Source organism: Hibiscus syriacus, unplaced genomic scaffold, assembly GCF_006381635.1.
Source record: "Hibiscus syriacus cultivar Baekdansim isolate YM2019G1 unplaced genomic scaffold, ASM638163v2 tig00110332_pilon, whole genome shotgun sequence".
In the NCBI taxonomy this organism is placed as follows: Eukaryota; Viridiplantae; Streptophyta; class Magnoliopsida; order Malvales; family Malvaceae; genus Hibiscus; species Hibiscus syriacus.
In genome coordinates, this window is record NW_024062688.1 from 2,782,595 (window position 1) to 2,795,785 (window position 13,191).

The following is a 13,191-nucleotide window of genomic DNA, read 5'->3' on the forward strand; positions in this document are numbered from 1 at the left end:
AAGAACAAACTTAGCGGCAGTCCGCTAAGAAAAATCAAGATCAAGTTCAATTCTCATTAAGACTCCATAATCTGAGTACGAACTTTTCCTATTTCTGAGCTAGTACCAGCGTTAAAATCAATAGGTGTTGTTAATCAGAACAAGAGTTGTATTCCAATTATTGACTTTGGAATATTAGTTCATCAAAGAGAAGAGTAAGTTATAAGGGTTGGGATGTGTAGACTGTAACTGACAAATATCTAAGGTAAAATCTATTTCAGTGATCGAGACAGGATTGAGTAAAGCAAAGTTGGAGGCTATCTTTCATTAATTATCTTTTATATAATTTACTTTCATCACTTTAGTTATTTACTTTTAGTTTAATCGATTATTCCAACACATTTCCCTTCTTTTAATTATTTGTTTTTACATGTTTCTTTGTTAGAATCAAAATCAAATTAAAAACATATATTTTTAAATTCCCTGTGGATCGACTATTCTTCTCACATCCTACCTATATTATTTCTTAAAATTAAAGATAATTTATTTGATAGGAAAACGACGCTTGTCACCACCTGGCCTCAATCTCTCCCTTTTGAGTGTTTATTATCATAATTAAAAAAAAATTAAATGTATATTATGTTGAAAGTTGGGCAGACACATTAGTTGAAAGTTGGTGGCAGTCGACGGCTTGGAAGCAAAAAATGGGGGCTGCTTAGAATTCAAAATTAGGCAGCCATTTTGGTTGAATTTTGTGCATGGGAAAATTGCAATTAGTCCCTGCACTTTATGGTATTTTCAAAGATTAGTCCTTAAGCTTCAACTATAAATACCCTAGTAAATTTAGCTTCAAAACCATCCCCAAATCATTCTAGCTCTCTCTCAAGTGTTTTTATAAACACCTGTAAATTTTCTCCTTTTAGTAAAAGATCTGCAGTAGTCTGGAGATGTAGGCATAATTGGCTAAACTTCTTTATCAATTTCGGGTATTATTTTTCTGCTTTTATTTCGCATTCTCACTAATTTGGTTATAGAGAAATTACTCGTTCTCGTTTATTTCCCAACAACTGGTATCAGAGCTTTTAGTTGTGAATTCTGTCAATTTTTCTGTGAGGTTACTATTTATGTGAATAATGAATTTCATGAATAGTGAAATTTGGTCGGCGATACGAGTTTATCGACGGAGGTGTTCTAATACACGGTGGTTCGTAGAAATTGTCAGAAACGATCCAAATGAGCCAAATTCGAGTGGGAACGATGGCTGCAGACGAAGGAAATGTGAAAATTGAGAAGTTGGATGGTGTGCTCAAGACCTTCTTGGAAGGACGTAGACCAGGGGCAATGCTCGGAAGAGAGCAAGGTGATGCCCATATATTTTTGGAGGTCATAGCTGTAGCTGGAAAGCTGACCGAGCTTGCAGGTGTCAAGCCAAGTAGCGATGTATCGTCCATGCCCATGCCCAGAGATAGTGGCAATAAAGGGGGAGACCGGGAAAAGGTGCAGTGGGGAGATGGTATATGAAGCTCTTTGAATGTCCAATGTGAGTCATCGACTGTTCGTAGCCAAGGAAAGCCATCGGGAAAGAATGGTGAGGCTAAGTCCGGTGCGAAGAAGAATGTGAGCAAAGAAAAATTAAAGTGTTACTTCATTGATGGTCCTCACTTGATTAGAGGATATCCCGAGAAGCATCTCCTTACAACCATCATGAAGAGGATGTGAGAATGAGAAGTAGCGGGAATTGGCGCGGTTGCAAGTGTTAAAGCTGCCAAGCCAGGGAAAAGACTTGGTCCGATTGAGGGGATCAATGTGGCCAAGCAAGGAACAAGACATGGTGCGACTACAAGTTCTCAAGTAGTCAATCCAAGATTGAGACGTGACGAGACTGCAGGTGTCAAAGCAGTAGAGCACAAGAAGGGACTCTGTGCGATAGCCAGAGATAAAGTCGTCAAGCCGAGGGTGCAAAATGAACATGTTCATTCACATTATGCCAGGATAGAGGCGTGGTCCTAGTTGAGATAAAGGGACACTTAAGGAGTATGTGAGTCGATTCAAAAAACTCATGTTCAAAGTCCCAAGTTTGACTGAAGAAGATGGATTCTTCACCTTCATGTTCGGATTGAAGCCATGGGCGAAGAAAGTGTTGGAGCGAAGGGAAATCAATGAGTTATCTAAAGCTTTGACAACCGGCGAGTCAATCAAATAATTTGGAGTCAAGAAGAACAAGACTTCCAAAGTAAAGTCGAAAACTGAGGGTAGCAGCAAGAGATTTTGTAATGAATGCAAGTCAGAGGATGAAGAATGTTGTTCCTCGAGTGGCAGAGAAAGTCCACTAAATGATGAACCAGATGGTGAGTATGGAGAATATGTATGCAGTCTTGACACAAATTCAAGTGTCAAAGATGCTAAGCCGAGGGTAAGAGTCGAGAAAACGAAGGGGCGCAAAGTTAAGATGCCGGAAGTGTTGCAAGATTACCCAAGGGGAGCCGAGTCATCCAAGGTGATGGATGAGCCCAGGATCGATTTTTCCAGAGAATATCCCAGGATCGAGGGGGCGTTGAGAGTTGGCTCAATACGGTTCATTTTTGCCAAGGCAAATAGAATCCAAGTGCAGGAGGAGTTAGCCATGTCCAAGGAGTTTGTCGAGCATGTTCGTGTAGAGAACATGGCTTCAGATACCATCATAAGAAAAGGGTCGAAGCAAGGGCTTGCCGAGGATGTTCAAGTGAAGAACAATCCTTCAAAGACGGTGACTACGGACAAACTGAAGTTGTGTTCAGCTTCAATTGGCATGCTAGGATAACAAAACTAGAAATGATGATGCATTGATCGAGGTGTTAAGACATATTAAAATCAGTTTTCAAGTGAGAGATTGTTGAAAATTGGGCAGCCACATTTGTTGAAAGTTAGTGGCAGTCGGCGGCTTGGAAGCAAAAAATGGGGCTGCTTAGAATTCAAAATTAAGCAGCCATTTTGGTTGAATTTTGTGCATGGGAGAATTGCAATTAGTCCCTACACTTTAGGGTATTTTCAAAGATTAGTCCTTAAGCTTCAACTATAAATACCCTAGCCCATTTAGCTTCAAAATCATCCCCAAATCATTATAACTCTCTCTCTCAAGTGTTTTTGTAAACACCTATAAATTTTCTCCCTTTAGTAAAAGATCTGCAACATTCTGGAGACGTAGACATAATTGGCCGAACTCCGTTATCAATTTCTGATATTATTTTTTCGCTTTTATTTAGCATTCTCACTAATCCGGTTATAGGGAAATTACTCATTCTCGTTTATTTCCCAACATATTATACTACCCCAACTAATAAAAAACAATAAGAAAGAGTTAATGTTTTATTTTTCATTGTCTTCAGCATGGGCAAAACATAAGGGGACAAGGGGAGCCTTGGTTCCACCAATTATTCTTTTAAATATTAATTAATATTGAAAAATATATAATTTTTAAAAAATAAATTAAAAAAATTCATCGAACTCCCCTCAATTAAAAAAGCTTTATTTATAAAAAATAAAAAATATTTTAATCCCGATATAATAAAATTTTAATTCCGCCTAAGATTTTCGGGGTAAAATTGTTTAAATAATGCAATAGAAAAAAATTCTTCACATAGTGCAGTCGAACAATTATTTGCTTAAGTAAAGTGATTGCTACAGTAACCACCATAGGTCTCCAGGAGCACATGGCGACCTCCATAGGTCTCCAGGAGCACACGACAACCTATGGAGTTGCAACAACGAGGGAAGAGAGAAGAGTTGCTGCAACAAAGGAGGTTTTATCGCAAGGATCACTTGACGACCTATAAAGCATTTAACGATCAATGAAGTCACTGTAACAAACACCTCAGTTCAAGAAATACTTTAAGTAAAGCCCTATGTAAAGATTTTTTTTCTGAACGCCCTACATCAGCGAGGAAGCCGATTTTTGGCATGAATTTGTATCTTCAGCATGAATTAGTAATAAAATAGTAAATAAAAATCAATCAAGATTCAAAACAGGGACCCACTCAGGGGCCAGGATCGACTTCTTCTATGTACAGACTTTAAAAGCTAGTGGAGGTCCCTGCAGAGCACCCAGAGTTGATGTTTTAATCTGTATTTCTTAAATTCATATGCTTCCTTGTGCTTTTTTCTCTCTCGTTCACCGCCCTTAATTAGCTCTCTAATCTTGTTTCTTGGTTTTTTTTTATTTATCTTTGATTAAAATATTGAACTACTGAACTTTGACATGGGGGAAGCTACAGAAATACAGCTCCAGATCCTCGGTATGTCCTTCCACTACATCTATATGATTTTGATTTTCCGTAATTCAAGAATCAATTAACATGTAAAAAGTACTGATAATTTACCAGATGAGAACAACAAATTAGATGAAAATTCATCTGAGCGGCAAACAAATGGAATCATGAGTCAGTCAAAAAGAACCTACAAATGGTGGCTCCTAATGGCAATCTATACAATTTTTCTCCTCGCCGGTCAATCAACGTCTACTCTTCTCGGAAGGTTGTACTACGACAAAGGTGGAAACAGCAAGTGGCTGGCAACCTTAGTTCAAGTTGCTGGTTTCCCGATCCTCATTCCCTTGTATTACCTTTCATCGTACAAATCTTCAAACCACAACACAAACAGCAGCAGCAGCATAAACCCACCATCTGTTTTCGTTCTTTCGGGCATGTATTCGGGACTTGGAGTTCTATTGGCAGCCGATTGCCTCTTGTTTTCAGTTGGTCTTTTTTATCTATCGGTCTCCACTTATTCTCTTATTTGTGCTTCACAATTAGCCTTCAATGCCTTCTTTTCCTTCTTCCTTAACTCACAAAAATTTACCCCTTTCATAATCAACTCTTTGGTTCTTTTAACAATCTCTTCAGCCCTTCTAATGTTCCAAAACGATTCCCCCGGTTCCACATCGGTTTCGAAAGGGAAATACGTGATCGGATTCGTATGTACAGTAGCTGCTTCCGCAGGGTATGGATTAATGATGTCCCTAACACAATTTTGTTTCCAAAAGATTCTGAAAAAGGAAACGTTTAAGGTCGTGTTGGACATGATAATCTACCAGTCGTTGGTTGCAACTTTGGTGATCATTGTGGGGCTTTTCGCCAGTGGGGAATGGGAGAATTTGGGCAGAGAAATGGAAGGGTTTAAGCTGGGGAAGTCAGAGTACGTGAACGTGCTGGTTTGGATTGCCATAGGGTGGCAAGTTTTCTCGATTGGTGCGGTGGGTTTGATCCTTGAAGCGTCTTCGCTTTTCTCGAATGTCATCAGCACGTTGGGGCTGCCTATTGTTCCGTTGTTTGCAATGGTGTTTTTCCACGATCCCATGACTGGGATTAAGGTCATTTCCATGGTGTTGGCCAATTGGGGATTTGTTTCCTATGTTTATCAGCACTATCTCGATGATCGGAACTCTGAGACTGGGAAAGTTTGAGTCAAATTTGTCATGAAATTGTACTGGTTTATCGATCAGAAAGATTATGAACTAGATTCCCTGTATTCATGCAGATAGTTGGCCTTCTTGCCATAGTATTCATGTACATGGTTTAATTGTTTTGAATGGGAGACTATATTTTTAGGATCGAATTTTATTTTACTCCTACTTTAATGTTGTTAGTATGGTTGTTGAGACCAAAATGCTAAATTTCGTTGGTACTGCAGTTTTGAATTAAAAAAAAAAGGATAAATTATACAAATGGTCCTTGACTATAGGGTGGTACTTAACTTTGTTAAGTCTCTTGATTATAAAAAATTATAAAATGGTCACCCAATTATTCGTATATCCAAAACTCGTTATTTTTCATTAAAATATTGACGGTTGTCTGAGTCGGACATTAACATGTTGGCTGAGATATGATAAAATCATATTAGAATGTGTCTACAAGTGTTGTCGTTACTTCAAACACTAACTCAATATCATAATGTTTTAAGCACTGACTTGACGACATAATATAAATGAAGACACAATCCATACAATACAACTCAAAAGATTCTTGGATCAAATTTTATCATATCTCAGTTTGGAGGTTAATGTCTAGCTCAGATGACCATCAATTTTATTAACGAAAAAGAACGAGTTTGGAACATATGAATTGCATGATGACCATTTTATAACTTTTAATGACAATGGGACTCAACAAAGCAACACCCCATAGTCAAGAGATCATGTGTGTATTTTTCCCTTAGAAATGATAGTTTTTTAGTTAAAATCATGATTGGATGAATCAATAAAAAAAATTAGACTAACCAAGTTATCTCAATGGTTAACAGAACGATTGTTGTCCCTAGAGATCTCATATTCGAGTACTAGTGTATGCAAGTAGAGACATTTGAATATTTATTGTCAAATGATTTAAAATCTTTAAAACATATATCACCCTTATAATTATCTCAGTTTAATAAAAAAATTAATAAAAATATAGTTATGCCATTTATGATATTTGGATATTATAAGGTAAACTACCTTATTTCATCATTCAATTATTATTGTACTTTTACTTTAATCATTAAATATATTTTTTAATAAAATTATTACTAATGTTATATTTTTTTATCCAGATCATTCATAGTTAAATTTTGATTAAAATTTTGGTATAAATAAACTGAACCCTTAATATTTTTTTATTAATATACTGAGAATGAAGTCATGGAACAATAACTAAGCTCATTTCTTATTTCCCCATTCATTCAAGAAGGTTGTTCTAGAGAAATTAATGGGGTATAATATCTGAGAAATTGAGGCAAGTAATCCATGGTTGTAGGCTACACAGCACATCATATTCGTCGTTCTGCATCACAATCACGACAAATCAAAATCAGACAAGTAGTAATTTAATGTTAGCCAAACAATATATGAAATCTTTAGATGTATTCTTTCTTATATTCTCGTCGTTAACAAGCAAAACTTCACTTTTTTAATGTTCCGATATGGAAAGTAAATAATGATTTTTTGGACTCATCTCAATAGCCATTTTAAATCCTACTTTTTCTTCATAAATTATTAAACGATGAACGTTAAGCAAAGAAAAAAAAAGAATAAAATGAAAGAGCACGAGTATAGGGGAAAAAAGAGAGAGTAAGCTAATCAAATAATCACTTAATTACGGCGTGTCAATATAAATATATGACCACCGTAATTTCAAATTTAGTAATATGATCACATAATTATTTAAGTAATTTTAATTTAACCACTTAATGTTAAAAATAGATAGTATAACTGATGTGGATCATTGACTCGTCGTTAGTCAATAACAATCACGTTAACTACGTCATCTATTTTTAGCGGCATATCACTATATTAAAATCACTTAAATAATTATATAATCATATTATCAAAACTAAATATATAATCATTATATCAACATCAACCTAGTAATTAAGTCGCTATTTTAGAAGTTTACCTACAAAGGAAAAAAGGCGGGTGGTTTTCCAATGATCATAAGGTCAAAGGCTTTGATAAAGTAGGTACAAGACCATATCCTGAAATCAAAGTGATCGGACATGATTTTGAGATGGAAAAGAAAGTAGAAAGATTCAAGATTACTGTTGAGACTTCATAAACCATTTAAAAAAATCTTGTCTGAAAAAAAAAAAATTGGAGAGATTAAAAAACCGTCATTATCTACTTTCTATGTAGTCGTGGGCACATATCCTATCATTTTGTAGAAGACTTTTAAGACCAGTAGATTATTGTCGGCGCATATTTATTATTGTGGGCGCATATTTATTGTTGTGGGCACATATTCATAATTGTGGACACATTATTATTATTCTGATAAAAAAAACCAATCGTAAATTGCTACTGAAATAAAAGTAAATTATAAACACTTTAATATTCTATCATCTTTTCTACAATAGCAATTTACGGTTGTCGATGCGGCAAGCTAAATCGAGATAGGTGATTTAATTTTCCTTTAACTTCAAACTGGAGAACCATGTATTCTTTCTTTTGATCATTATTTTTTAGGGTTACTCATATATCGATGTAGCAACTTGTAATTTATGAAGATCTGTCTAATCATCTTGTCTTTGTGTCTTTTTCTCCCTTTATATGTGTTAAAGTCTTAGAAAAAATGTTTCACTTCTTGTTGCGATCTGTAATATGATCTTGATGCCCCTTTCTACTTTTTAGCTCAAATGCGCTATTAGAATTGTTCTTTGGGACTCTGCCCTGAGCTCTGGATTTAGGTCATATGACCCTTTGTAATTGTGTTCAATTTGAACTGTTGTAAATGGGGTCCTATAATAATAATAATATTATTATAATAACGGTAAAATGGGACGAAAAATGAGTGTCGACAATAGGAGAGGAAAAGAAGAGAGGAATGTTGGATTAAAGTTTATAAGTGTGCGTGTATATATATAATGTATAATAATATTATAAAGTACCACACAAGATTAAATGATTAATTATATTATATGTATTATTGGTATTGAAGTATTATGGAACTAAAGTGTATGTATCATAAGTTGTATTTATAATTTGATGAGTGATAAACTTATAAATACTTAAAAGACTAGTATAATATTCAATCTATATAAAGATATAATGATCCCCAATAAATATGTAAACTTGTATTACTCTTATTCCTGTTAAAAAAATTTACGATAAGAGAAAATTTATATTCTTAAAAGATCACCATCACTTTAAGCAATCTCCATATATAGATTTAAGTATGCTTTCCTAAATCTAACATTATATTTTATTCTTGATAATTTAACATATTTAAATCTTAAGTTTGATTTTTATATTTATTATGATTTGATTCTATTAAAAATGTATAATTTTTAAAGACCTTAAAGTATTATTATATTAGACTGTGTAAAAAACCCCTTCATATTTTTAATTATTAACGATAACAATAATTTTTTCATGACAGTTTAAAATATTTAAAAAAGATTAATTAACAAAGTTCAAGTTGGTTTTGTAGTGTATCCAATGCATTGAATTTTTTTTAATCTGCCGGCCTCTAACAACGAACAAAAAGTTACGTTTTATTTTTCTCAAATCGAATTTAGTTATAGTAAAACCTTTTTAAATTAATAATATCATAATCACGTAATTTTATTTAATCACTAAATTTATTTAATTTTAGTCTTTTCAAATACCAAAATTCAAAACAAATCCAATTGAATCTCTTTAATTTTGGTATTTTCAAATTTTCACCATCAATTCACCAAATATCTTTCCTAATTTTTCATATCAATAGAAAATTTTATTAACATTATTTGTTTCTCTTCAAAACTCAATGGGATGAAAATATTTAAGTGTAATTAGAATTCTTCTTTTCTATTCCATGTTTCACAATTCCTATGGAAATTATTATTCACGCTTTTTAATTTTTCATGTTTCTCACAAACATAAAATCACAATTGTTTATCATCAATTGTGGTGCTTGATTAATATTAAAGATTGTTTTTAAAATTTTAGGTAGATAATGTCTTCAAAATATTTATTTTGATTTGTATATATTTTCAATTTCTAGATAAGATCGTTTTTTATTTTCAAATATTATATTATGTGTTGAGAAAAATATGTTGAAAAGTTTGATGTTGACACTATCATCAATGATTTTGCATCAATAAATGTTCTAAGGCAATGTTTTTTTATAAGTATTTGTATGCTTAAATATATATTTTTATATTGTAATGAATTACTATTTATTTAATTTAAATAAAAAATTCTAATAAAAATTTTATATTATACATTTTTTGAAAAAAATTAAATTAGGGGGCATTTATTTGTTTTTGTCCCGAGCCAAAAAAAAATCAAGATTGGCCTTGATTAATGTCTTGCATATCATAACAAAATGGATGTCATTCATCTATTGAATTATCCGGGTGAAAATGATACATGTTCAGAGGTTCAAAGTTTAGAAGAAATTTCATCTAGTGTTATTGAAAATCCTATTTAGAATCAAACTAAAGACGATACAATGCATTTGGAACTAATTATGCATAAAGAAGCACTCATAGAGGCAACAACTCTTCATAATCTCTTGTGGCAGTATGAAAACACAATACCAGAACTTTTGACGGTAATAAGAAAAGTTAGAGATAAAATATAGCTAGATTCAAATTTTAAGAAAAAAATAATAAAATCATATTTTACTAAATTATCCTAGTTATATTTATAATTTTATATATTTATTAATTTATAATATTAAAGGAATCATAAATTTATATAAGAGTCTTCTAGAAATTTGGTATCTTATTAATTTAGCGAAATTATTAATTTAAATCTTAGACTAAATCGAGAGCGGAAAAATATTATTTTCAAAAAATTATTAATTTATAAAAATTCTATTGCATTAGTAGTAATAACTACGATGCCGAGAGGTTTGTGGATGCATTGTTAAGGATTTGCGACGAAAGTTGTAAGCGTTTATCGAGCCCTGTAGATCTGGAACCATCTAGGTCGGATGCTATAAAACCTATAGAGATACTGGTGCTTCGAGTATTTCGTGTGAGTCTGCCATTGGTAGAGGGGATTCCATGCTTATTAGATGCTTTATTTCGATAGTCAGCGGCAGGTGACGTGTAAGAGTACACGTGAGAGGAGGCATCCCAAGGCTTTGTTGATTAGGTTTAATTGGTTATCATACATGCAATAGAGGATACAGTAAAATGCATGAATGCTGTAACAATCTGTCACTCTCTCCTTTTCTAAATCTCCTCTAATATTTTTTTCTTATTTCTCTTCCTATCTTTTTTGTTGTTGTAATTTCTTGTTCTTCAATGAAAATCTAGTTTTATTTCAATTCATATGTTTTTGAGTTCGTAACACACTCACGTACTATTTATATTGTTATTATTATTTTTATTTACATGATATAATTTTATATTGATATAAAAAAAAATATTATCTAACATGAAGTTTGAAAACAAATACGTCTTTTCAAATATGTTGTGTAACTGTAATGCTAGATTTGTCCAATAATTCGACTCCACCTATATTGGCCTCAATCAGAGTTTTAATAATAAATTTATTTCAAATTCAATTATAAAATATAAAATGTATTTTTAATATTTAATAACTTATTAAACATCCAGTTTTCTTGATGATAAATATGTACCCTTATTTTTTTAATTTAATTATAAAATATAAAATGTTTTTATATTGAATAATTCGATTATTCCTAAATTAACTGGTTATTAGTTATGGAAAAACAAGTGTTAAATATGTATCCTAATTTTTTAATTTAATCATTAGTATTTAAGACTTTTTTTTAGTTTATTTTGTTCTATTAGCAAACTATATATAAAAACAAATAAATTCAATGTCAACGTCTTAAAACTAAATACAAAAACTACACAAATTTGCTAGTAATAATGGTTACCGGTGAAGCATTGCCTTCTCGTAATATAGACCACAAAAATCCTGACAACTTCTTAATTACATGACAAATATCTGCACGTCGTATTAGGATTAATTTTATATTTCAAACACATTGATTCAGGGTGGACCTTATAGTTATCCTAGATATCCCAGATAATCTTTTAAAATTATCTGTTAATTTTTTTTAATTTTTTTAATTAATACAAATGTCACATTTAATATTATATGTAACTGTTGCTCTTTATTCTAAAAGAAATTAATATCTTATTTAAAATTAGAAAAAGAGATCAAACCTCAAACCCATGAATCAAACACTTATTTTATAAAAAAAAAATTGTGTAAACCTTGAAATTTTGTCCAGGATCCTTCAATGCATTGATGGTAATGATATTGTGATCACATGTTATTAAAAATAAATGTTTTTATTTTTGTAAATTTTAATAAATTTTCATAATTCAATTCACTATTAATATATTTTTTTAATGGAAATGAAAGGTTAAAATACTAACAAATAGTCTCGGATCCACAACTAGGGCGAACCATTTAAGTCTCTGTAAATAATATGCTGGAGATCTACAGGGATCGATTAAAAATAACTAGAGAACCAAATTCGCGTGATGCCAATTTGGTTATGTGATCTGCGACTTGATTAGCTTCCATTGTTACCAGATTGAACTCGGCATACTACGCATTCCTGCATGGATGAGCGATGAGTCTTACTTGGGAGAACGGTCCGTTTAGCGATGATGGTGAAAGGAGATTGATAACTTCGACATTGTCTGATTGTACGACAATGCGCTTAGATCCCTAATGCCAAGCTAGTTTGAGTCCTTCAGTTATCGCCCAGGCTTCAGTTTCCAGTACAGTAAAGTGATAAAAAATTTATTGAAGGCAGTAATAAACTCTCTACGGTAATTCCTCAATATGCCACCTGTCGAGCAAGAAGTATTTGATGAGATAATGCCATCCGTGTTTAGGCAAAAGGTCTTCTCATGAGGTGGTTGCCATGTGATAAGAGTGGGAAGAGGAGCAGAGTGGAGATTCGTTGTTTGAGCTTCGAGGTAGAGTTTGCTCTTGTATGAAGGATCGTTGTAGAGTTTGCGAAGATTCTATAATACTGGCAGTCAACGAGATGACTGGATGATTGAAGTGAGAGCAAAGTGAAGAAGATGAGAAGCAGAAGAGGAATTGTGAACACAAGAAGGTTAGGGATTTTGACAAAGTCAAAGAGGAAGAATAAACTTTCATTAAACTCAGATATGAAAATACAATCAACCTAGCCCATCTGAATAATGAGCCCAATATTATTTCTAAGACAGTCTAGTAACAAACACACCTACTGAAAACAGAATAACCAATAACAAATACAATGGTTAGATATTCTAGACAATACTCCGGATATTCTCCTCGTTTGATTTTTTTTGTTGAAAATTCCTCAGATTTTTGAGACGTGAACTTCTCCCGAACACCATCTTGAAGCTCTGACCAATATCTTACACTAAGCTGATACCGAAGCTTGCCTAACTGAGCTGGAGAAATAGGCTTGGTGAGGACATCTGTTATTTGCTCAGCAGAAGGAACAAATTAACAACTAGCCGTTATGCAAGAACCATTTCACGAACAAAGTGAATATCAATCTCAACATGTTTAATGTGAGCATGATGTGTTGGATTTGCATCCATTGAAACTGTTGAAGAGTTGTCACACCAAACAACAGGTTTTCCAGCCAATACAACTCCAATTTCAGCAGGCGGCTGCTCCACCCATATTAGTTCAGAAATAAAATTAGCAAGACTTCTGTATTGTGCTTCATATGTGGACCTTGAGATCACATTTTTCTTCTTAGAGCACCAAGCAACATGATTTCTTCC

The 13,191-nt window shown here is 32.9% G+C and overlaps 1 protein-coding gene across 1 annotated transcript; it reads left to right on the forward strand.

Annotated features, from left to right (window-relative positions):
* Positions 1-4,123: 4,123 nt before the first annotated feature.
* Positions 4,124-5,488, forward strand: LOC120119405 (probable purine permease 10). Its single transcript, XM_039139213.1, has 2 exons — positions 4,124-4,250; positions 4,338-5,488. Exons 1-2 carry the CDS (start codon positions 4,214-4,216, stop codon positions 5,414-5,416), a joined length of 1,116 nt encoding a protein of 371 aa, XP_038995144.1. The 5' UTR covers positions 4,124-4,213; the 3' UTR covers positions 5,417-5,488.
* The last annotated feature ends 7,703 nt before the right edge of the window (positions 5,489-13,191 follow it).

Excerpts from the sequence above, each read along its gene's own strand:
- LOC120119405 (XM_039139213.1), top strand. The coding sequence starts at position 4,214 with ATGGGGGAAGCTACAGAAATACAGCTCCAGATCCTCG. Across the intron at positions 4,251-4,337 it reads AATACAGCTCCAGATCCTCG|ATGAGAACAACAAATTAGAT; the intron begins GTATGTCCTTCC and ends ATAATTTACCAG.